At 44.2% G+C, this 27,021-nt stretch overlaps 1 protein-coding gene across 1 annotated transcript in view; it reads right to left on the minus strand.

Moving 5' to 3' along the window:
* Positions 1–27,021, minus strand: part of SYCP2 (synaptonemal complex protein 2) — a 2,578,701-nt gene that overhangs the window by 856,819 nt on the left and 1,694,861 nt on the right. The window contains exon 11 of the mRNA XM_044088976.1: positions 1,045–1,175. Coding sequence (XP_043944911.1) covers positions 1,045–1,175 — 131 coding nt within the window. The remainder of the gene's footprint in view (positions 1–1,044; positions 1,176–27,021) is intronic.

Here is a 27,021-nt window from a genome sequence, read left to right on the forward strand (position 1 = left end):
CATTACACTAGTTCGAGCAAGGTAAGTACAAAAGCTGTGGTGTGGGAGTAGGAAGGGGTGGGAGTGTGGACTATGGCACCAACTGGGAAGGGGATTTTAGGTTTAGGGTGCAGAAGGGGGATTTTAGGTTAAGGGAGCAGAGCAGAAGGGGATTTTGAGAAGGGATTCTAAAGGTTAGGGAGCAGAAGGGGGATTTTATGTTTAGGAAGTAAGAATGCAGTTTTAGAGTTAGAATTAGAGATCTGGTAGGGCTATACAGCTTTGTAGAACAGGGTGTTTGGAGGGCTAGGTAGTTACAGGAGATTGAGTTAGTTGGAGTTCAAGTACTTGTCTTTTTCAGCAACTGGCAGTGGGCGAGTGTGTTGCAAGCATGTAGCACACAAGTACTTGTAGTAGATCCCGAACAGTCTTTAATTAGATCTTCCTTCCTTAGGTAGTAGAGGCACACTGCATTATGTTTGGAGGGGTGCATTTTCTCTTCCCACCCGCATTTGAAGGCCTCTGCTCTTTGACGTAAATAAACAATTTCAATAAGCTAAAGCAAAGACAGCAAAACAATGTCTATACTTTAATGCAGATACTTTTTAAAAGTACTTTTACATTTTTATATGAAAACAAAGAAACAATACTCGAAGAAAACAATACAGTATTACCAAGCCCAGCCCTCTGAATGGCAGCAACATTTTTTTCCAATTAAAGAAGTCCCTCATACATCACTGATGAGGTGAGATCTCTACTGAACAGAGATCTGAACTCAAAACATAAAACAATTAGATAAGCACTTCTACTGAGCTCTATAGCAAGACAGCTCCAAAGATCTGCAGCCCAAACAGTAACTAATGTTATAATGCAAAACAGAAAAAAAAAATTATAACTCTGCCATTAATATGAATGTTTTTTTAAACAGGCTATGAATGTCTCTGAGAATGAACCAGGCAGTTTCAAGTCCTGTTATTCTTATGACTCAAACGTTCTGTAAATATATGTCAGAATGGAAAGATATAATACAATTAACATATTTACAGTTTTAAGATAAAACACTACCTGGAATTTTCTAGTTAACTCTGTACTAAACTTCTCGTAAACTGTGTCTATGCTCTCACTTCTGGTTTCCCAAGCATCTATCTCCATAATAGTGAATTCATTTCCAGTTGTAGTTGAAACTATATCTGAATCTGTAACAATAAATAACTGTAAGAATACAGGAGTTAAACCATCGATTGTAAGAGAAACATTTTTAAATCAGATTTTTGTATAAATTGCAACCTCTTCTAAAACCCCAAAAGAAAGACTGTTTAATGCTACACTGTAACTAATTAGCATGAGGCTGACAATTAGAGATTGTACAGTAGATGTTATCTTACTTACACTTATTTTGCCAGCTCAGAATTACCTTTAACCATAAGGCTTTTAAACATTTTTAAACAAAGAAAAACAGAAAATGTGCAAGTTAAGCAAAAAACACAGTCCATGACACATGAAATATTGAGATGCCAGCAGAAGATGTATGGTCTACTGATAATGCCTAGGTACTGCAGCTCCTTGTACTGCAGTTTCCTCCATAGTCCTCTATTGGCAGATGGGTACAGAGGTTTGAGACTAAGTGCTAATAGGCATAGACCCTGCCACATTCATGGATTTGATTCTTACAGCCTAAATTTACTTAGTGTGTGTCTCAGTGCAAGTCACTTAATCAGACATTCCTCCCAGGTTGCTCCTAAATATTGACATATGTTGTCCAGTGGGCTTACCTGGTTAACAAAATATTTTTTCTAGCTATCTCAGGCACCCATAGTTGTTAAAACAGAATCCAAAATTTCCTCTAGCAACATGTTCCAGAGGGCCAAGCACTGTGTTTGTAAACACAGACTTGAATCACACCTTCTTTGAGATGCCATCTGACTAACCGATCCCCTCTTTCTTCTCAAGGTCAATTATTTCTACATGTGCCTTTGGCAAAGCAATACATCCTTATATTACTCTCTTCTGTTTCTTTATCTCTTAGGACATGCTTGTCAAGAGTGATGTCTTTCCTCACACAATCCACCCACTGAACTTTAACAGCTTGGTATTTTTTAGCTCTCTCTTTCTGGTACAGTGGCCAGAACTGGAAAAATGTTTCAAATGCATCCTTAACAGTGCCTTTTAAAAAGGGATGATGTCATCATCTTTCATGTCCATTCCCGTGGGTATGTCCAAGGTTCTTTTGCTAGCACTTTTCCTTTGCATTATGTTGCATGATTTAACTAAGGTGTTGTCATAAATAGTAAATGTCAGATTGTGCTCCTTTTCGGCTCTTCTTACTTTCCTGAAATGTATTACCCCCTGCTGACTCCCACTAAACTGCATAACGTTGCATTTCAGCCCGTCCTACAGAAAAGTATGGTTTCCAAATGGAATCTTGAAAAAGTACACTTGTGTACCCATATTAAGAGTACAGGATTTTATAAAAGGATAAGTGCAGTAGTATGATTCACAGTGCTTGGATATTATCCAATTCATCTGGCTTGACTTCTAGGGCTTTAAATGCAACCAGAGCAGAGCTGGTTGCCTTCCCCAACCCCCCCCCCCAAATACTGCAGACATTAGTAGAGGGATCAGCAGGAAAGAGTGTGTGTGTGTGTGTGTGTGTGTGTGTGTGTGTGTGTGTGTGTGTGTGTGTGTGTGTGTGTGTGTGTGTGCGTGTGTGCGTGCGTGTGTGTGTGTGTGTGTGTGTGTGTGTGTGTGTGTGTGTGTGTGTGTGTGTGTGTGTGTGTGTGAGTGTGTGTGTGTGTGTAACCTGGCAAGTAAGTTTAAACAAGGTTAAGGTAAACAAACCCTGCACAAAAACAGACTATGGGATGCAATTAGGAAGGTGTTCCTACCCTCAAACATCTCTGTTTACAGACTTGTAAGCAAATAAAATACATGTTCTATGTGGCTGATACGAAGGATTGTATACATTGATCTGTGTATTAAAACATCTACTGTTACAGTGATTTTTCTATTAATAGATCTCTATTAAGAGATCTCTTCTGTGCTCATAGTAAGTATTACTGCTGTATTGTCACTCATAATACTTAGTAGAATATTAAAGCAATAGGTAATTTGGCTATAGATATAGGCAGGAGGTGGAATGCCTATGTCTTACAAAACCTAAGTGGCAAACTCTGTTGTGCTACTGGACTGTATGTCTAGTTTGTCCAGATAGCTGCCTCACAAATGACTTGTGCCAACATATTTCTGGAAAAAGGCAGCTGTTGCTTTAGTGAAGTGAACTTAAACCTGTCTCTGTAGCCCTGAAGTTTTACTATGGTGTTAACAGACGACAATAGAATTTACCAGCCATTTATAGAGAGTTTGTTTGGACAATCATATACTCTGCTTTCCTGACATACATGCATAAAAATATACATACGTAAGTTCATAAGTAGGTACTAGGCTATTGGCCCAAGGGCATAAGTAAGCCTAGCCAACAAGGTTCCCTGGCATATGCCACCCAAGAAAGTTAATTTCCTGTGCCCCCGTCGAGTAGAGCCACAGAAGTGATCCCCGGGGTGTATTTCCCATTTCCCATCCACTCATCAAGATTCTTCTTGAAGAGTGCTAATGAGGAATTTTGCTTGACATAGATGGGTAGCTTGCTCCAGAGTACAGGAAGTCTCTGGGACAGGAATCTATCCCTCCAGCATGTCCTGTTTATTCTGGTGACAAGGTTTAGGTCCCTAGCACATGTAGCTTGGAGGGATTGGGATTTCTTTAGGTGTAGCATGTCCAACAGCTCTGGGTTTAACATAGCTTTATATGTTAGGCAGAGATCTCCTTGGAGTAGGCAATATGCTACAGAGCAAAGTTGGAGTTTTTTGAGATGGTCAGTGTAGGGCATCTTTCTGAGGCCAGTAATCCTCTTTGTGAGGTACTTCTGTGGCCTTTCCAGCTGCTGCAGATGTCTTGTGAGGTACATTCCAAAAGGGGCGTTATACTCTATAATGGGTCTAATGAGTGCCGAGTAGAGAGGAACAATGGACCTCTTTTTTTCCTGGATGAGAACCCTTTTGTGATGAGGTGTGCTACATAGAAGGATTTCCTGACTACTGAGACAATGTGATTATCAAAAGAGAGATTACTGTCCACCTGGGTCCCAAGGTCTCTTATCACACATTTGGCGTTAAGTAAACTGCCATTTATGTGGTAGTTCATGGGTACAGAGTTTTTACCAAAGGGAATGATAACTTTACTTTTTGGCATTGAGCTTGAGGCCATGCCTCTGACACCAGGCATCTGTCTCAGTGAGGCCCTTCTGTAGGATGTCCACATCATTTGGGGACTCAGCTATAGCTCCTAGTTTCCAGGCATCTGCAAACTTCATTAGCCAAAGGCCTTCCGTGTTAGCCTGTACTTCAGAGAAGTAGATACCAAACAGGAGCGGTCCCAGGACTGAATCCTGTGGTACTCCACTTGTCACTGGTTTGAAGTCAGATTTGGAGTCTGCAACTTTTATAGTGTGGGTTATGTCAGTGAACCAGTTGGCAACCCATCTTGTGATGTAAGGATTTATACCTAGTTTAGTGAGTTTAGCTATAATTCCAGAATGGGGGATGGTGTGAATCACCTTGTCCTCGTCTATGGCTTTGGTGACTGCCTCAAAGAAGTCCATCATAAATAAATAAAATAAGAGACAGGTTTATGTGTGGAAAAGAAAAGTTATTTCTTACCATTGTTCTTACCATAATGTTCCATCTCTGTTGTTCATCTTCATTCATTCATTACTGATGAGATGCCGGTTCCATCCTCAGAACCAAGTCAGCCTTATAACAAGCTCGTGCCAGCCAAAAAACTCTTGAGTTAAGCTTTACCCATAGTGCTCCTCTGCCTGTTACCTCAGATCTCTTTTGCCTTGTAGCCATAAAGATGTGTCAAGCCAGCTCTCAGCTAAGTACACTGAGATTTTTTTAATTGTTAAACCATTTCCTTCTTCAAATTTCTCCTTTATCTTCTTTTCTAACTACTTTAGTTAATCACTCTCCTCGGCTCCGACTCAGTCGCGTATCAAAGCTTGAGAACTTCTACTGGCTCGAGGCTACAACCTATCCCAGGATGTTTAGCAGCTGTTCCCCAGATCTCGTTTGCCACTTGAAGCATCGGGATTGTCTTCACTGGCTCAGGCTAGTTATTACTTTTATTATACATTTTGTTCTCTATATCTTTGTCAAAAACTGTTTTGTTAGAGTCTATTAATATCTTCCCTTACTAAGTAGTGGGCTCATGTGTGTTGTTTTCATTACTTGGGTGTGTTCTTCGACTGTTTCTCTTTAAGGCCCCTTTCTTCTTCTGTCCCCTTAGAGAATTTAGAGGATTATTTCTCTTTAGACTGTTTTTTCTTACAAGGTTTCTTCCCCATTCCTTAGGAGTCACCATTTAAGTTAGAGGCATCTCTTTGAATTGGAGGAGACTGTCGTTTAACTTAGAGACTTCTCCTCCACCCACCTTTTCTCTCCTAGTTTAAAAAAAAACAAAAAAACTCTCTTTTACCTGTGCTTCAATACTGTTATTGTTATTGTTGTTGCTAGTAGTTGGTTTCCTTTGGTATCTTTTATAATGTCTAAAGAGTCTGCTAAGAAATCGAGACAATCTGGGTTTAAAAAGTGCGATTCACCCACCCAGAAAATGTCTCTAATGGATGGACATACAAGTTGTGTGTATTGTTTAGGAGCAGTCCACCTGCAGGATTCATGTTCCATTTCTCATGGTTTTAGTGTGAGGGTCCTACAGGAAAGAAAAAAATAAACTAATTTTAAGAGGTTTGTTGAAAGGCCCTTTTGAAGAAAGTAATCAGGCCTCTAAATCGGACAAGCCTAAAAGTCAGGTTCATCGGCTCCAGTGTCTCAGCCATCAAGCAGTCATAAGGAACAAGTATCTTTGGAGCTGAAGGTTATCGGTTCCGACAAACCTGGCCTTCCCTTGGTTCCATCTGAGTCCTCGGAACTGTCGTGGAGCTGAAAAAGGAGACAGTCACTGTCACTGGAACCAGTACACTCGGTGCCGCAATTTTCCTTACTACAGTCTGTGGCAGGCAGTCACAGGTCATCAACCCATTCCTCTTGGTCCTCCAGAGGTTTATCGTACGATGATGTGGAGCGGGTGGTGAAGAGGTAGCTGCAGACGCAGTCCCTCGCACAAATTCTTTCAAGCCCAGCCCATTGGAACATGGAGCTGACCACTGTATCTCAGGTGCCATCTATTCCTCCTCTGACTCGGACGAGTTCGGAGCCAGAGGGTCAGGAAGTTGTTGTGCTGGAACCGGTGGAGCCCAAGATATCTCAGCTCTGTCTGCTCCGATCTCATCGATGCTGTCTTCCATCGAGGGATCAGGGGGCTGACTCTCCATGGTTGGCTCCAGGGGGGAGAGTCGAGTTGGATCCTTGTCGGAACTGACTCTCCCACTTGGCGCTTTGCCACAGGTGAGTTCGGTGCCCACATCAGCCTCAGAGCCACGCTTCTCGGTGCCGAGGAGATGTCCCGGCCCCTCGGGACTGGAATCTCTCTCTGCCCAGGATTGCAGTGCCTTCGAGGTGATGAGGAGTGTGCTGTCCACTGTCTGCTCCACCTTTGGCTCCAGCTACTCTTCCCCTAAAGGACCAGTGTCTACTGCTTTATAATCCCTCCATCAGCCCCAGAGTAGAGAGTCAGTGCCCCAGGAAACCCCAATGGGTAAAACCCCCGCTTCTGATGCCTCCCTGGAACATCCCCCTGAGGAGGTTCCTCGGAAGAGACAGTGGAAGAGGAAGCACATAGACTCCCCTGAGTCTGTCACTTTTGATACCGACTTAGAGGATTCAGAAGGGCCCCCACGGTCACCCTCTGAGGATGTCTCTTTTTCAGACATCTTAGAGATCCTTAAGCAGAGGGGCAGCTGGAAATCCCTCTCCCCTTTTGAGGATGTGTCAGCATACCTGGAGGCATTTGGCTCTCGCCCCTCCACCTCTTGGGTGTCTCCGCCCTTCGACCCAATCCTGGGTGTTGTAAGTCGAAAGGTGTGGGACTCTCCGTCAGTGGACCCTGTTCCGAGGAGGCCAAACAAATTCATTACGGCCTCAGAGGATAGACAATACTCAACAAAGGGAGTTCCAGTAGATGCGATGGTAGTGGCAGCGATCGCAAAGAAGGAGTTAGCTGAAACTTCTGCATCTGCCCATCCACCTAACAAGGAGTCTCATACAATGGACAGATACAGGAAGCGTATATTCTCCTCAGCAGCTTTTACCCTATGGTCGCTGAATTACTTATGACATTTCACCTGACTTCAGAGGGATCTTCTTAAAGAGCTAGGAGATGCCCTACAAGGTGCTACAGCCCAGGGTTTATCAGATAAGATAAATTCCCAGCTTGCAACCTTAACGTCAATTATGAACTCCTCCATGCGCCTCATCTTCTACGCAGCCGATGGAGCAAGCAGGGCAGCAGGCACAGGAATAGCTCTTAGGAGACATTCTTGGATGCGCCTTTGTGAGTTTGCTGATCCCTTCAGATCTTCCTTTATTGATGCCCCTTTTGATGGCTCGTCCTTGTTCTGGCTGAAAGTAAAAGAGACTCTCACCAGGAGCCAACAAGATGGCAAGACTCTGTCGGCCAACCGAGTATGTTTTTCCGCCCCTACTAGACCTTATCCTAAAGGTCAAAAGAGCGGAAAAATTTGGTTCGAGAAGTCCAGAGGAGACTTGTTGGATGCTCATGGTGCTCTTTCCCCCAAGGGCAGAGGGGGAAGAACAATGGACGACACCATCAATCTCAGCAGACTAAACATGTCGGTAAAGAAAGCAAAGTTCTGGATGGTAACACTGCAGTCTTTACTCCCTTTTTTGGAACAAGACAATTGGATGTGCTCTTTAGAGCTTCAGGATGCATGCTGCCACATAAAGATGGACAGGCACTCCAGAAGATTGCTATGTTTCCGGCTGGGAGCCAGTCATTATCAGTTCAGAGCGATGCCCTTTGGTCTCATTACAGCTCCAAGAGTGTTTACCAAATGCATGGCAGTAGTCATAGTTCATCTGAGACATCAAGAATATCAGTTGTTTCCATATTTAGATGACTGGCTCCTGACTGCCACCACCAAGCACCTACTAATCAGAGCGAGGGACGCCACCATCCATCTCTGCTCAGAAGCAAGCATTACTATAAATACACAAAAATCTGCCTTGTTGCCATCACAGCATATTATCTTTATAGGTGCAGAATTAAACACAAATGACATGGTAGCAAAATTGCCTTAAGAGAGAATACAAATGCTACGCAGTTAAGTATCTATCATACTCAAGAAGAAAAAGTACAAGCAAAATATGTTCTCATGGTCTTAGACTCAATGGCAGCGGTGATAACATTAGTCCCACTGGCACGACTACACATGCGGATATTACAGTGGCTACTCTTTGCTCAATGGTCCATATAGGAGTTACCCATGTGTCACAAAATTCTTATTACTGATGCCTACAAGACAGACTTACTATGGTGGCTTCAGTCCACTCAGGTAATGATGGGCAGACTGTACTTCCCCAACCTGTTGCTACAGTAACCATGGGCGCGTCCCAGATAGGGTGGAGGGCATTATCTGGTACAGACTGTCCAAGGGGTTTGGAAAGATCATGAGTACCATTTGCACATCAATGTCCTAGAGAGGAGGGTGGTGCTTCTGGTGTTGCAAGCATTTCAGAACTCTCTGCCCATGGGGACTACTGCTATTCAAACAGACAATATGTCGGTGGTATGGTACATCAACAAACAGTGGGGAATCAGATCCTATCCCCTATGTCGAGAGGCCCAGAGAGTTTGGCAATGGGCAATTTCTTCTCATCGCTTTCTGATGGCAACACACATCCCAAGGAAATCCAACGTAATAGCAGACATGCTAAGGAGAGCAATTCTCATGCCTCACGAGTGGTCCCTGAATCAGGAAGTTGCAAATATAGAAGTTATGTTCTTACCATAACGTTCCATGTTAGTTGTCTTCTTCTCACCTTCTTCTTGCTGGATGGGTTCGGAGCCGACCTCGGCTCCGACTCGGCCACTCTAAAAGCTCGAGAGTTGGTTCCACCGGCTCGAGGCTCCCCTTATATCCCACAATGCTAGGCGAGAGTTACCTCAGATCTCGTTTGTAAGCTAACCCCAGCTTATAATAGTAACAGAATAACTGTAAAAAAGAATCCACCTCTAACAACAGGAAGAAAGAAGGGTGACCTACATCCTGAACCAGGAAATATGCATAATAGCATATGTCTAAGAAAAGAGGTGGTAGAAAGAGAGGTCACAATCACAACTCCTCTAGGTCTGTCCAGGCCAGGGGAAGGAGGGTGGGACGAAGAAGAAGCGAGAAGAAGACAACTAACATGGAACGTTATGGTAAGAACATAACTTCTATATGTTAAGTTGTCTATCTCGCCTTCATTCTTGCTGGATGGGACCGCGTCCCTAGCACCTTGTCCCGGGTGGCCTAACGGAACAGACTCCTGAGAACAGTGGAACCAAAGTTAGCTCTATGCCTGGAAGCTAAATCCAACTTATAATGAGAAATGAAAGTGTGAGGAGTAGCCCAAGTAGCCGCTGCACAAATGGTGTCAACAGGCAGTCTGTCTTGGAAGGCTAAAGAAGTAGCCAAAGCTCTGGTGGAATGAGCCTTAGGTTTATCAGGTAGCTTTTGATGTCTAATCTCATATACAAGGGAAATCAATGATGTTAGCCATCTGGATAATGATACCTTTGAAACTGAAAGTCCCTTTCTGCTCTCCGCATAGGAGACAAACAGCTGATCAGATTTTCTGAACTGTTTAGTTCTATCCAAGTAGTACCTCAATTGACGGTGAACATCCAGGCAGTGTAATTTTGTTCAGACCTATTGGAGTATTCTGGAAAAAGACTGGTAGATCAATGCTTTGATTCAGATTTGATGTCGAGACCACTTTAGGCAAAAGGACGGGTTAGTTCGTAAGGATACTCTGTCCTTATGAAACAAAAGATAAGGAGGACGACAGCTGAGTGCTTGAAGCTCTGAAACTCTTCTAGCTGATGTAATAGCTACCAGAAAAGAGTTTTCCATGATAATAATTTTAAAGAACAGGAGACTGCAGGTTCGAAGGGGAAGAATCAAAGAAGCAAGAACTAAATTTAGGTCCCAAGGAGAAGGAGGATTTCTTATAGGAGGTCTGAGAAGAAAAACTCCTTTCAAAAAGGCTTTGCAGAGTTTGTGGGACATTAGGGCAGATTCAGAAATACCCACATGAAAGTTAGAAATAGCTGCCAATTGAACTTTAAGTGTAGAGGAGATGAACCTGCATGGAAGAGTTCAGCTAGAAAATCAAGGACTAGTTGGATGGAAGCAGTGAAAGGATCTATGTCCTTTCCTTGAGCCCAATATGTGAAGCGTTTCCACTTACTCAAATAAATCTTTCGAGTGGAAGATTTATGGGAAGCTATCAATATATCTCTAACAGAGTGAGATAATTGAGGAAGCCTGGCTAAGGTTGGAACTGGAGGAACCAAGCAGTGAGGTTCAGAGGGGAGGGAGCGATGAAACTGACACGACTGATGGATCAAAAGATCTGGAACTAGGTCCAGATTCCACGGTCGCTCCAAGAGAAAACGATGTAGAAAGGGGAACCACACTTGTCGAGGCCAGTAAGGAGCAATGAGGATCAATGAGGCCTTCTGAGCGATAGCTTTCTGTATTACTTGAGAGATCAGTGGGAAAGGAGGAAATGCATACAGAAGTCCCCGGCACCAAACTTGGACTAGAGCGTCTCTGCTGGGTTGGCCTGGTAAAGGGAATAGAGTGAAATATTCTCTGCACTTGCTGTTTTGCGGAGTAGCAAAAAGATCGCAGCAAGGCTGACCCCACTTGAGAAAAATTTCTCTCACTACAGAGTCTTTCAGAGACCACTCGTGAGGCATGAGTATAGCTCTGCTCAACTTGTCCGCAATATGATTGGACTTCCCGGGGATGTGCGTTGCTATCAGAAACCGCTGAGAAGAAATCGCCCATTGCCACAGTCTGAGTGCTTCTCGACACAGGGGTTATGATCTGGTTCCGCCTTGTTTGTTGATGTACCACACTACAGACATATTGTCTGTCTGGATTGCAATTGTTCCCAAGGGAAGAGAGTCTTGAAGGGCTTGCAACGCTAAAAGCACTGCTCTCATCTCCAGAACATTTATGTGCAAGTGGCATTCGTTTGGTTGCCATGTGCCCTGGACTGTCCTGCCCTGATAATGCCCCCCCCACCCGATCAGGGAGGCATCCGTTGTCAGAGTAGCAACCGGAGGAGGTGGAACAAAGGGTCTTCCGACAGGAGCTGTGGGGAAGACATCCACCACATGAGATGCTTTTTGCACGCTTGCGTGATCATAATGGTGTGAGACATTGGAAGTTCCTGGTATGACCATTGAGTAAAAAGCATCCACTGAAGGATCCGCATGTGGTATCTGGCTAATGGAAGCAGAGGTATGGCCGCTGCCATAATTCCCAACACCTTTAGAACTAACCTGGCTTTGATTCTGTTGTTGTTGAGAAGGAGTGATACCAATTTGTGAATGTCTGATATTCTCTGATGTGTTAGCCTTGCAGACATGTTTATTGTATCTAGATTTGCGCCTATGTAGGTAATAGTACGACAAGGCGACAAAACAGACTTTTCGCAATTTATTGAAATACCCAGCTTTTGACAAACGTGAAAAGTGTAATCTCTGGCCATCAGAAGGAGATGCTTGGTGGGAGCTGTGAGGAGCCAGTCGTCCAAATATGGAAACACCTGGAATCCTTGTCGCCTCAGGTGAGAAGCTACCACTGCCATGCATTTGGTAAACACCGGGGCAGTGGTGAGACCAAAGGGCAGGGCCCTGAACTGAAAATGACTGGTTCCCAGCCTGAAGCGGAGGAATCTTCTGGAGCGCCTGTTCATCTTTATGTGATAGTACGCATCCCGAAGGTCTATAGAGCACATCCAGTTTCCTTTGCCCAAAAGGGGAAGGATGGATTGGAGCGTGACCATCCGAAATCTTGTTTTCTTGACTGATTTGTTCAAGACACTGAGATCCAAAATTGGTCTCCAGTCCCCTGTTTTCTTTGGAACTAAAAAGAACCTTGAGTAGATTCCGGATCCTTGCTGGTCTGCTGGAACTGGCTGAATTGCTCTTTTTGCAAGCAGTTTTGAAATTTCCAAAACTGCTTGATCCCTTTGAGCGGGTGGAACATCTGGAAGGGATTTTTTTGACTGATTTGGAAAGCGAAGAAAGGGGATAGAATAGCCTTCGGAAATGATGGACTGTACCCATTTGTCTTGAGTCAGGGATAGCCAGGCTTCTGGGTACAGTGACAATCTTCCCCCGACTGCCTCCGAAGATGGGCAGTCGGGCAACACCTCAGGGATGCTGAAAAGGCTTGTCAGGAAAGGCTTCCCGATTGCCCTGGTTCTGCGGACCCCCCCTGCCCCTAGGGCGACGTCTACCATTGTTATTCCCACCTCTGCCTCTGGTGGGAAAACGACTCTGTGCGTCAGGCGAAGTCCCTTGAGATTGTTTACGGAACCACATCTTTCCACCTTTCTGGCCTTTGGGGTAAGGCCTGGAAGGAGTAGAAAAACGGACTCCGACGGCAGAAAGGGTCTTGCCATCAGTCTCGCACCTAGTCAAGGTTTCTTTCACTTGAGGACCAAAGAGAGATGATCCATCAAACGGGGAGTTCGTGAAAGACGTCTTGAAGGGGTCCGCAAAATTGCATAGCCGCATCCAGGCATGCCTACGTAAGGCCACACCTGTCCCTGCGGCTCTGCTCGCTCCATCAGCCGCGTAAGAAAGAAGGCGCATGGAGGAGTTGGTTATGGAATTAGGGTAGCCAGCTGCGTGTTCATCTTATCTTGGAAACCCGCAGCTGTAGGGTCCTTAACATTTCACTCGCTTCCTTGATCAAGTCCCTTGGAAGACGAGTAAAATGGCACAGGTAGTTCAGCTTAACGATGGTAAATGTCGCTGATGAGAACATCCGCTTCCGCACCTATCCATGGACCTAGATTCCTTGTTAGGTGGATGGACAGGTACTGAAGGATCAGCTAACTCCTTCTTAGTGGCAGCAGCTACCACCATAGCATCCACAGAAACTCCTTTTGTTAAAAATTGTTTGTCTGCTGGAGCTGTTATGAACGTGGAGGGTCAGCTGGGAGGGGGGTCCACTGAAACAGTAGCTGCCCATACTTTCTTAGTAACCACCTGCATGAGGGGGTCGAAGGGGACACCCAGGAGGTGGAAGGACGAGAGCCAACGCCTCAAGATACACAGATTCGCCCTCCGAAGGGTTGAGGGCTGGCCAATTTCCCTCTGTTTCAGGATCTCCAGAATGTCTGCAAATGAGACATCTTCAGAAGGGGAACGGGGAACCCTCAGAATCATCCAAATCTGTGTCTGACGTGATGGACTCAGGTGAGTCAATGTGTTTCCTCTTACACTTCCTCTTCCGAGGGGCTCTTCTGCCAAATCAGGAGAGGCCTCGAAGAGGATGAAATCCCACAGGGGCTCCTGAGGAGCTGGCTCTCTGCGGTCCGGGATGAGGGAGTGAGTCGACTTAGCCTGAGGCACCATAGAGGGAGGGGCGGACGGAGCCGACTGTGGAGTAGAGCCAGGCTCTAACACACTCCGCATGACCTCGAATGCACCCCTGTCAGGCAGAGCCAGAGGTCCCCGCTCCGAGAAGCTAAGAACCTCCCTCGGCACCGACAGTGATGGCTCCGAGGCCAATGTCGGAGCCGAACTCACCAGCGCCGAAGCACCGAGAGGGAGAGGGGGGTCGGACAAGGGTCCGATGCCACTCACCCTCGGAGCCGACGAGGGAAGTCCGGCACCGAGATTCTTCCAAGGAAGAAAACGGAGCCGACGGAGCCGAAGACAATTGTATCGGCTCCGACGCAATCACAGTCTCGGTTCCGACACGACCCGGCCCGAGCTCAAGAGAGTCGAAGGAGGAATATGTTGATGGACCGGGCAGGCATCGACTGATGAGTCGGGCTGTGAAGCATCTGGGCCAGTGCCTCGGACTTAAGTAGTCGACTCACTACCCTCTGAAGGTCATGATCCGACAGCCTCGATGACCTAGAGGAGTGAGATCTTTGGCCCGCTCAGACAGCAGGGGAGATCCTGGAGCCGAATGAACGGAGCCAAGAGATGGTGACCTGGACCTCTTCCTAGTTGTCGGCTCCGAAGGTCTAGTCGGAGCCGACACGGAACTTACTACCTCGGCCCGGCCGAGCCGAGGGGCCACAGAAACTTTGGACTGAGACTTATCGGCTCCAGCCGGAGCCGATGAAGGCAGAGGTTGAGAAACCCAGGTCTCGGCTCAGTTGCCGGAGCCGAAGACCTAGATGCCTTAGAGGGCTCCCCTGTTGAAACAGACAGGGAATCCTCTGGCTTGAGTAAGCCTCTGAGAATCAATTTATTCTTTCTTTCCTGCAGGACCCTGGGGCTGAAGCCATGGCACACAGCACAGGAGTCCTGCAGGTGCAAAGGCCCCAGACAATAGACACAAGAAGTGTGAGCGCCTGTCAGAGACATTTTCTGACAGCACGCATCACACTTCTTGAACTGAGACCTTTGCTTCTTTGGACATTTTTATTTGAACAGGTGTACACAAACACGCACACAAACACACTAGTTACACCCTGTCAAATTAAATTATAATAAAAGCAGTACTAGGATTTTAAAATAAAATAATGCACACACACTCCACTAGGGAAGGAAAGGCCTATAGGCCCAAGGGAAGAACCTAAGGTTCTTAAGGGAAAAAAACGGAAAATTTTTGGAAGGGAATAAAAGGTTTTTTTAAACTACACTAAACTAAGTAAATATATAAATTAAAGGGGTTTTTAAAGACTGATTTCAACAAGAAATAGTACTTACCAAGAACCGGTAGAAAAACCAACCTCGAAGCTGTAGCGGCAAACGAGATCTGAGGTAACTCTCGCCTAGCATTGTGGGATATAAGGGGAGCCTCGAGCCGGTGGAACCAACTCTCGAGCTTTTAGAGTGGCCGAGTCGGAGCCGAGGTCGGCTCCGAACCCATCCAGCAAGAATGAAGGCGAGATAGACAACTTAACATCAAATGTTTCACAAATGGGGCCAGCCTTGCTGCGATCTTTTTGCCACTCCATTCAATGCCAAATGCAACAACTACTTTGTCCTCATTTCCTCTCTGGGAGAGTCACCAAGGGATGCACTCGTCCATGATTGTCCCCTGGGACTTCTTTATGCTTTTCCCCCATCTCCATTGATTCTGAAGGTGATTCAAAGTCATTGAGTCACACGTTAATTCTCATTGCTCCTTACTGGCCTCATCAGATATGGTTCCCATTCCTTTGGCCCCACCTTCAGGAGGACCCTTGGATCCTTGGCCCAGTGCCGGATCTTCTGACGCATCAGTCAGGAACACTCCATCCCACTCTTCAGAGCCTGAAGCTGACAGCTTGGTTACTCCACTTCCAATCTTAGCCAGGTTTCCAGAATGATCCCATGCAATATGTCACATTCTGGTTTCCTCTCACAAAAAGACGACTAGGAAACTTTATGCAAGCAAATGGAGGAGGTTCTCTTGTTGGGCAGACAAAAAACACACAGATCCCTTTACAGCCCCTATACCTGCAATTTTGGAACTTCTAACAGAAGTCTTTAATCAAGGGGCAGTGGCAGCCACTATATGAGTACAATTAGCCGTCATATCAAATTATCATGTGGGAGACCTCGGATCTAATGTAATGTCCTATAGATTATGCAAAGCTTTCCTCAGGTGTACTTTTCTATTAAGACCACCCTTAAGAGAACCTCCTCCTCCATGGGACCTAAATTTAGTATTATCATCCTTGCTCTTTCCTCCCTTCGAACCAGCATCCTCTTGTTCACTAAAATTTTTACCTTGGAAAACAGTCTTTTTAACAGCAATTACTTCAACTAGGAGAGTTTCAGAGCTGCAAGCTTTGTCTATAAGCCCTCCATATTTGATTTTCCACAAAGATAGAGTTTCCCTCAGAACAAATCCTTCCTTCTTACCAAAAGTTTGCTCTGAAGTGAATTTAAACCAATCTATAGATTTGCCTGTGTTTTTCCTTCGCTATGGCAACAAGGCAGAATATAAGCATCACCAACTGGATGTGCAGACAGTTGCATTTTTACATGCATAGTACCAAAGATTTCAGAAAGTCAGACCAGTTGTTTGTTTCCTATTCAGAAAATAAAAAAGGCATGGCAGTCTCAAAAGTTACTTTGCCCAAATGGCTTACTGAGACCACCACCTATGTCTATAATTCTCATAATAAAGAACCGCCAGGGAAAGTTAAAGGAAATTCAACTAGAGTGGTGTCTACTTCCATTGCCTTTCAATCTAGACTCCCACTGGATTCAATTTGTGCTGCTGCTACATGGGCTAATCCTCACACCTTTATCTCTCATTACATCCTTTGGTTCCACTGTCCTGAAGAGTTCATTCCCTTGAGCCACCCAAGAAAAAGGTGCTGGGGGACTCTGTCCCAACCAGCAAGAATGAAGGTGAGATAGGACAACATAACATAAAGAAGTTATGTACTCACCATAACGTTCCATGTTTGTTATCCAGTATCTCGCCTTCATTCTTGCATCCCACCAATCCATTCCCCCTCCTGGAGGATCTAGACGACTTTACAATTGGAAATATGATCTGATTCCCTTCTTGCCTCTTTACCTTTATGACCAATATATTTCATAAAATTTTTTCTGTATGTTAGCATACTCTAGGGAGTAGTCTCTCAAACGAGATCTAGGGAACAGCCGCTAGGCATCCTGGGATAGGTTGTAGCCTCGAGCCAGTAGAAGTTCTCGAGCTTTGATATGCGGCCAAGTCGGAGCCGAGGACAACATTAGACAACAAACATGGAATGTAAGGGTGAGTACATAACTTCTTTTTTTATTATATTAATTTATACAGATATTATTTTTACATTTTTCTAAATATCTCAAACCAAGTAACACAGACAGAACTCCTTAACCTCATATGAAAGTTCTCAGTGAGATGAATAAATTGCTGCTAACAGTATGTATGTATGTATGTAACTTTAGTGGTTGCTGAGATACTGTAAATTGTTTACATAATATTACAAATGTAATAGTTACTGTGTTTAATGTAACTTATAAAATTCAGTTTTAAGACCTAGAACATAAAGAATACTGCACCATTATAAAATCATTTCTGCTGAAGAGTTTGCCATTTATACTTCTTTCATAATCCCTGTGGTTCCAGACATATGAATATTTGTTTGAAATGTGAGGACATAATTTGGTTCTGTTAAAAGGTTTAGGCTCTGCCCATTGGAAGTTACAGTGCAAACTTCCTAAGCTCCATCGGAGTGAGTAAGTGTTCCCTTTTTTACACCAGGAAAAAGTGTTTGCTCATATAAGTATTCAGTCTTTCAAATGATAGGCAAACTAGTTCTGCACAATTCTGCAGACGGCCACAATGACTACCAGGGTGGTACAAAGGCTTAGTCACCACTGTGGGCACATGTTGGTGAATGTTCCATATACCATCTACCTGAGTACACATGTCACATACCACTTGGTCAGCTGATAGGTGTGTGCTGTTTGTATTGTAATCAGCTTGTGTATTTGATTTTGTACAGGCATTAATCCCCTCTTGATTTTTGTTCATCTGTTGTGTCTCTGCCTCTGGCAACAATCATTTGTGTGCATTAATACTGTCTGCATTATACCAATACACATCTTGGATTCAATGATTGTCCACAATTTGCAGTCCTCCACAAAGCTGGTTGGACAAAGGATGTGTAAGTTAGTCTTGACTTCTGAGACTTAGATAATGAACAGGAAAGGGCCTAGCACAGACCTGATCACTGGACTCTAGACAGAGATGACTTCACTCACTTTAACAGTATCTGTCACGTATGTGATCCATTTGTCTACCAACTTGGTGACATAAGTGTTTATGCCCACTTGAGACTTTTTCTCTGTAATACCTGAGTGTGGATCTGTGCCAAATACTTGACCAGGTCAAGTATGCAGGATGATAGTGTTTTCCTCATGCATGCCCTTGGTGGCCTTCTTGAAGACATCAGACAAATGTAACAGACATGATGTAGCCTTAACAAACAAACACGGGTGTGGTACACAGTTGGGAGATTGATAAGGTCCGTGATGACTCATTAGTCTGCTTCATAGATGAGCAGAGTCAGACATATAGATCTGTAACTCCATGCATCATGGATGACTGCAGCTGTACACCCTTCTACGAGAACATAGGCTGTCTGGAGTCTGTGTTGAATTAGGGATAAAACTGTGTCTGCTAGGTCAGGTTTTAAATCAGTCTGTAGGCAACCAAGGATGTTGCCAGAGCCCACTAATTCTGTGTTATTAGCCATAGAGAATGCACAGATAAGCTGCTCTCCTGAGAAGAAAAACTGAGTAATGTTTGCATGTATACTTTGGTTGATGGCCAATGGTGACGGGGGGGGGGGGGGGTTTGAAGTGTGAGATATACTGTCAGCTAGCATATTGTCTATTTTCTCTGGTTGAGTATGGCTGGTGGCATCCACAAACAGCTATGTACTTAGTTGTGTATTCCCCTTAACATGTCTCATTTATTGAAATACATGAATTATGAAAACACATCTAACTAAAACCTTGGTCATGCATCACATGCCAAACAGGTACTCTTCACACAGTCATAAAACTGTACCAGTGTCACATAATTACATCAGCTGCACAACATATGCCTATATGTGTTTCATGAAAAAAGATGTGTTTGAGCAGCCTGATGCCATATAAAAAGAAGTTATGTCTTACCATAAAGTTCCATCTGTATTGTTGATCCTCGTTCAGTCATTACGTATGGGTATCGGTTCCGACCTCGGAACCGAGCCGACCATTTTCCAGGCTTGCGTCAGCTTCAAACTCTCAAGCTAAACTCTTACCCACAATCCCCCTCTCCCTGTTACCTCAGATTGAGTTTGCAAGTCAAAGAAGGTAGAGGCTACCTGTGGTCAAATAACCTAAGAGAACCAGATGGTGAGATCCACTAGAAACCACAGGAAGGGGAAGGAGGGAGGAACGTAATGATTGGGAAAGAAAACTGGCAATTCAATGGTTTGATTAATGGACATTTCAGAGATCACTTTTGGTAGAAAAGATGGATTAGTTCTCAGAGACACTCTATCTCTATGAAAAATCAAGTATGGACTCCTGATACATAAAGCTTGAAGCTCAGAAATACATCTGGCAGAAGTAATGGCGACCAAAAACAAGGTTTTCCATGACAAATGCTTGAGGTCGCTAGAAGAGGCTGGTTCGAAAGGTGGCATTGTCAGAGCTTGTAGAACTAATGATAAATCCCATGGTTGAATAGGTTCTCTAAAAGGTGGCTTCAGATGATTCACACCTTTTATGAAGGTCTTGCACAATTTGTGGGACATAAGAGAGGAATCTTGGACACCCTCATGAAAATTAGAAATTGCAGCCAAATGAACTCCAATGGTAGAGGCCAATAGACCCGATTGGAAAAGGTCGGCCAGATAGTCTAGTATTATCGACACTGGTGCTGAGAAGGGATCTACTTGTTTATCTTTCAGCCAACAGGTAAATCTTTTCCAATTGCTCAGATAAGTAATTCTAGTGGAAGACTTTTGAGATGCAATGAGGATGTCACAAACTAGTAAAGAAAGATCATTCTTCCTTGGAGTAGCCAAGCTGTGAGCATCAGGCTGTTCAAGTTGGGATGAATCAGGTTCTGTGGATGTGAGATCAACTCCGGGGTTGGATGGAGAATCCATGGTCGATCTAGTAGGTGAGGCTAAAGGAAGGGGAACCAAATCTGTCGAGGCCAATATGGTGCTATGAGGATCACCTTGCTCTTCAACCGATGGGCTTTCTTCAGAAATTGGGGAATGAGGGGAAAGGATGGGAATGCGTAAAGAAGACCTGAGGGCCAATCGTGGACTAGAGCATCCCTGGGAGACTGTCCCGGAGTGGGAATCAGGGCAAAGTAGTTGCTGCATTTGTAGTTGGTCAGGGATGCAAAGAGGTCGCAGCAAGGACATCCCCAGTGGTGGAAGATCTCCGCCACTGTCATGGGATTCAAGGAAGAATTGTGAGGTTGAAGAATACACCTGCTGAGTCTGTCTGCTATCATGTTGGAACTCCTTGGAATGTGTGTTACTAGAAGAAAACGGTTGGTAGCCATCACCCATTGCCATATCCTCATGGCCTCTCGACAAAGGGGGTAAGATTTGGTTCCACCTTGCTTGTTGATGTACCAGACCACCGCCATGTTGTCTGATTGAATCACAATTGTCCCAGACGGCAGCAGGGGATGGAATTATTGCAAAACCAGAAGCACCGCCCTCAGCTCTAGAACAATTATATGCAGATGGGCCTCCAGTTCGGACCAAGTGCCTTTGCTGTCTGTCCCTGACATAGCTCCCCCACCCCATCAGGGAGGTGTCCGTGGTCACTGTGGCCTTGGGTTGCCGGGGGGGGGAAAAGGGCGAGACCATTGTGACAGATTGTGTGTCATCCACCAATTTAAATCCTGTTTGCACCTGTGGGTTACTTGAATCATGGCTGAAAGAGGATGCTGAAAGGTATACCATTGGTTGAGCAGTAGCCATTGTAGAAGCCTCATGTGAAACCTGGCCAGGGGGACAATGGTGATGGAGGTTGTCATGGAACTCAACAGCTGTAGAACCGAGTGAGCTGTGGATTTCTCCCTTGAAAGGATTGTAATCAGTTGTTACTTTATCCTTAAAATTCTGTGCTCTGGAATGGCAGCTCCTCAGTTCTTGGTGTCCAAGATAACCCCTATGAATTCCGTCGACTGAGATGGTGTGAGATTGGATTTTTGCCAGTTTATGGTTATGCCTAGCCTTTGTGCAGTGAGGAGAGAGTATGCCAGGGCTTCTTCCAATAGATGTCTGGTGGGGGCAGAAATGAGCCAGTCATCTAGGTATGGAAACACCTGGAATCCTTGAAGTCGCAAGTGAGCTGTGACAACTGCCATGCACTTTGTGAACACTCTGGAGGCTGTAGAGAGTCCGAAGGGCAGTACTCTGAACTGGTAGTGACTGGCTCCTGCATGGAAGCACAGAAATCTTCTTGATGGCCTGTCCACTTTTATGTGGTAGTACCCATCTTGAAGATCTATAGAGCACATCCAATTGTCTTTTTCCAAAAGCGGGAGGATAGACTGTATTGCACACTCACAAACTTGTTCAATACACTGAGATCCAAAATTGGTCTCCAGTCTCTGGTTTTCTTTAGCACCAAAAATAGTCTTGAGTAGAATCTGGATCCTATCTGGTCTGGAGGGACTATTTGGATGACTCTCTTTCTTAGCAGCTTTTCTATCTCTAATGCTGTTTCTTCCCTTTGACTGGGTGGAACGCCAGGAAGTTTTTTGAAGGGACAGGACAAAGATCGAAGGGGATATGATAACCTCTGGTTATAATCCTTTGTACCCAAGAATCAGTGGTGATGGTTAGCCAGGCAGAAGGGTACAAGGAGAAACATCCCCCAACCACCTCCAGAGGAAAGGAGTTGGGCCGCTCTTCATGAGTGCTGGTAGGATTGGCCAGGGAAAGGATCCCTGGAACACTGGTTACACAGACCCCCTCTGCCCCGAAAGGAGCGTCTTCCCTGTGAGTTTCCCCCTCTGCCTCTAGGGGAGAACTCAGCCTGTGTGTCACGGAAATGACCCTGAGATTTCCTGAACCATATCTTCCCACTCTTTTGGTTTCTGGAGAAAGCACGTTAAGGGGAAGAATAACGGACAGCTACGGCAGAAAGGGTCTTACTGTCCTGTTCACATCTGGCCAGTGTGCTTTTAACTTTGGGTCCAAACAACGAGGAGCCCTCAATGGGAGCATTAAGAAAGGAAGCCTTAAAGGGTTCCGCAAAATTGCACAAGCGCATTCAGGCAAGTCATCTCAAGACCGCAGCTAAACCCACTGCTCTAGCTGCTCCTTCTGATGCGTGCGATATCAGTCGCAAAGAGGAGTTATATATTGACTCAATGGTGGTCAGCTGAGAGGCCACTCTGTTACGGACCTCATCAGATACAGCACCAGCCAAGGTTTCAGAGAGCTCAGAAATCAGATCCCTTTGAAGCCTGGTAAAGTGTGCCATATAATTCAGGGACCTGATAGCAAAGGTCACTGATGCAAAGGTGCACTTCCCTATCCTGTCTAGGGCCCGGGACTCTTTGTTAGGCGGATGGACAGTCTGGCTTTCTTCTTCTGCCAAATCCTTTTTTGTTGTGGCCGCCACCACCAATGCATCCACAGGAAGACCTTTTGACCAATGGGGATCCGTAGCAGGAGGGGACAAAATCTTATCTGACCTCTGGGGAATAGCTTTGATGGTGTTAGAAGCCTTCCAAGCATGCTGCACGATAAGCCGGACAAGTTCATTGGCAGATGGAGTAACCCAAGTGGTAGGGGGACAGGCACGAAAGGCCTGCAGGAACACAAACTCCTCCGAGGTCGGATTAGAGAACTGGCAGTCACCTCTCTGTTTCAGGATTTTGAGTATATCACCAAAGGATACCTCAGAGTGTGACCAAGGGGATCCTTCCCCCTCATCAAAATCTGTGTCTTCAGTGAGGGACTCCTCTGTGGAGTCCATGTGCTTCCTCTTAGACAAACGTTTCCGGTGGACTTCCTCAGCTGGAGAAGCTGGGGAAGACAGCGGAAAAGGGGTTTCCTGTAGGAATATGTCCTGAGGCCCTTGCACCCAGTGTCCGCTCGGTGTGACTTGTGAAACCAGTATACCAGAGGAGGGTGGGGGGATAGACAGTCCAGTATCACCAGCAGCAGTGAAAGCCTTCTCCGTCAGTTGGAAGGCTGGTCCACCTGGAGAGGACTGAATGTCTAGGACAGGGGTCACCCCTCCCCTAAGTGGCTTAGCCTGTTGACCCAGAGTCCCTGGATGGCTGTCGAGCAGCAAACTATGCATGTCACAACTGACATCCTAGGTCATAGCAAAACTTTCCTGCCACAAAGGCAACTGTGGTTCCTTACTGAGATCCATAAAGGGAACCGCAGAAGGGGAAGACTGTGCTATATCCATGGACTTCAAAGGTAATGAAGGAGGAGAATAAGAAGGGGTCTTTGGAGACGGGTGATCACCTCCCAAGGAAGGATAGTTCCTGGGGAGTGGGATACCTCTGGCTAAGAGTGCCTGATCCACAAGATGCAACACATCATGTTCGGAAAGGCTTCCAGTGGACCTCACGGAGACTGAGGGAGAAACAGGCCTGTCTACAGAAGAGGCAAACTCGGTGCCCATTTCACCAGTCTGCACCGAGAACAACGGTGCCGAAAGAGACTGGACTATGGGTGTCTGCACAGAAGAAGTCATCGGTGCCGAGGTCATGGTCTGCACTGACACAGGGATCAGTGCCGAAGTGGTTGCCGGTACCAAAGATGGAACCGACAAAATTGGAGTCAACAATAAAGGCGTCGGTTCCGAGGAAGATCTCGGAGCCAACATGGTCAAGGTCTGCGCCGACTGAACAGTCAGTGCCAATACAGTGGTAATAGTCCACTACAACACATCTTAATAAGCCAACATTATACATAAACATTTATCATACCATGTCAGCAGTTCTCAGGAGGCATGCTACTACAGCTGTTATAGAAGGAGCATGTAATGAAATGGCATCAGTGGCCATCAGTACATTAGCTGACATCACAGATTGTAATATACTCTTATAGGCATACTATACATCTACACCTCAACAAAGCACATGTCTATGACAGTAACATTGACATGTCAAATGCTCATAGGGTCATAGGACATCATTAAGCTAACAGCCAACATCACATAAAATCATAGCCATTATTATGCCATTTAAAACAAACTCCCTGTGTCTATTTGGGAGTATTGTGAGTATGTGTGCATTTATTAGATTGCATTAAGCACTGACACAATCAATATAGAACATGTGCACCACATCATGACAAAATTAGCAATCACACATGTAGTGGTCTGGAAGTAGCTTGCAGAGGATCATGGAAGGACTCTGCTTCATGACAGGTATATGCATATTTGACATCAGGACCTCCTCCACTCTTCTGGAGGAAGGATATCATGCGGCCAGAGGAAATAAGAGAATGGGACTATGTTAAAGGTACTCCTAAGTGGTAGTGAAATGAAAAGTGATTTAAAAGATTATACAATGGCCATTAAGTACCACACACACACACACACACACACACACACACACACACACACACACACACACACACACACACACACACACACACACACACACACACACACACACACACACACACACACACACACACACACACACACACACACACACACACACACACACACACACACACACACACACACACACCAGTAGGCTGGGTCTGATTTGTACATTAACTTGTGTAGGTATAAAAGATAAATAACCACAAAAAGAAGGCAGGTGCCCAACGTTCACTAATAACCAAAAGTAAAGCACCAAAACCAGGAACTGTGACACGAACAGTTTAATACAAGTAACGCTGAAAATTCACAACACGTTTTCGTCCTTGACTTCATCAGATAACAGCACTCTGGTGAACTCACCCTAAATACATTAACTAATTCCTGATAGCGAATGACAAAACTTATCAAATCAATTAATTAAAAAACAATTAAAACACATACACATATATACACAAATTGTGCTTCCTAATACCACCATGAAGATCATACCCTATAATAAATAACATAAATAAAAATAAAAAATATATTTATATGTGTGTATATATATATAAATGAACCATTTTTAAAGTCTTGACATTTTGTTCTAAAAGTGTAATATTAACATCTATCTGGAATGGTATAACAATACTATAATTTAGCAGACCTCAGCTTTAACACTGGCTTAAGTGAAATCATGTCATTAAGACCTGGTGTTCTGTTGGCTTCTAATACAATTTGCCTTGTGTGTGTGTGTGTGTGTGTGTGTGTGTGTGTGTGTGTGTGTGTGTGTGTGTGTGTGTGTGTGTGTGTGTGTGTGTGTGTGCACCTGCCTTCTTTTTGTGGTTATTTGTCTTTTTTCAAAGGAATCACAGGTTTCTGTGGCTATGGACAGTAACAACAAGGGTAGCGAAATTGGAGAGCTTCGGAAGCTCATTGGCCAACTGACTCCGTTGGTTACGCTTTTGTCGACGCGTTCTGTACCAGGAAACCAGGAAGCAGCAGGGCGCTCTGCTTCGCATGAAGGAGCGCATACTAGTAATGGCGACGAGGTTTGTGACAGAGATGTACTTGATAGAGCTGATAGAGAGAGTCTTGATGGATTCCCACATTTGGTGTTGAGAGTGTAAATCGAGTTTCTGAAGGTTCGCGAAATCCACGAAATGGGATTAACTTTTCGGACTGTGGAACTAATGCTAGAGAGCATACAGGTACTTTTCAACAGCTGAGAGACATTCTCAATGCTCAATATGACTTTGGGAAGAAAACTTTTAAACATAGTGTTAGTAGAACTTATTCTCAATTGTTAGATGACTTGGATTTTTCTTTATACAAATACAAAATGCTTGAAATGGACAATGCGTATTTGAAACATTGTTTAGAATTAAAAATTGTACCAAAGGGTCTTAGAGTTTGTAAATACCCGAATAATGTATTTGATGGTACTGCCTTTCATCAGCAGCTGATTACAGCATTTGATAATTGTGGTTTTGAGATAATGAGGGCTATTATATCAAACAATGAATGTGAAAAAGAGAAAAGGTTCAACCATGTTGAGCATCTCAACAAAGACATTACTCATGATTTACTTTTTACTGTGGAAGAACATAAGAACAAATATTACAAGTTGCTTAAGGACATAGAAAGCAAATGTATAGATGTGCAAAATAAAAAATTAGGGAAAATAGTAAGGGACGTGAATGAGTACAAAAATAAAACACATTATCCCAAGCCTAGACTGTTTGGAAAGAGGGTTGTTACTTATAGTGTTAGTGAAAACGAAACACCTATATTTGATGACAATGAAGGAGAGCCCTTAGATTTTCCACCACTTAGAAGGTCTGAGAGGCTGATGTATAAAGAACCTATTGATTACAGCTCAAAAAACTACCAAGTGAGGGAATGGGGGCCCCAAGGGAGGAATCACATGAGGTGGAAGAATTAAGTGTTTATAATGATGGGCACAAATGGACATTCAATGATTTTAATATTTTTAATTATTCCAATACCACTGTGAATAGAACTTTTTTTGACTTGTTTTCCAAGGGCGTTGGATTCATACCCAAACAGAGAACCAACATTTTTAAACTTTTAATAGATATTAAGTTGTTCATTAGAAAGAAAAACTTAGAAATATTTTTCAGTGGTAACAAAAAAACAGTTGGAGAGGACAAATTAGTTCGCAAAAGTATGTTTAATCCACTACTGCACCCACAATTAAAGAACTTTGAGCTAGTATTAGAAAATGAACTAAGGAAGTCACTCAAGACATACAATATGCAATCTAATTTATCTTTGGCTGAGCAAGAAACCCTTAAACTTGTGAGTAAAAACAAAAACTTAAGGGTTATGAAACCCGACAAAGGTGGGGGGGGGGGTAGTGCTCATGGACCACATTATATATGACCGCAAAATGCAGGCGATTTTAAGTGACTCTACTAAGTACACAAGGGTATCTATTAATGAAATAAATGTGGCACATAATAAAATACATATGATACTGAATGATTTATTAATGGACGGACTAATAGATTTAGAGACACACAGATTTTTATATGTTGAAAAACCGAAGGTTCCTTCTATTTTTGGCATATACCAAGGTACACAAGGACATTGATGATCCACCTTTGAGACCAATAGTTTCTGCAGAAGGTTCTATCACAGCCCCTCTTGCAAAATATATAGATTTTAAGGTCAAGAAAGTGCTTAAGAACAACACCTATATACTTCAGGATTCCTGGGATCTTCTTAGAAAGTTGGACAAATCATTATTTTCTGAGGAGTTGG

This window comes from Protopterus annectens, chromosome 12.part0, assembly GCF_019279795.1.
Source record: "Protopterus annectens isolate FY-2018-M chromosome 12.part0, PAN1.0, whole genome shotgun sequence".
In the NCBI taxonomy this organism is placed as follows: domain Eukaryota; kingdom Metazoa; phylum Chordata; order Ceratodontiformes; family Protopteridae; genus Protopterus; species Protopterus annectens.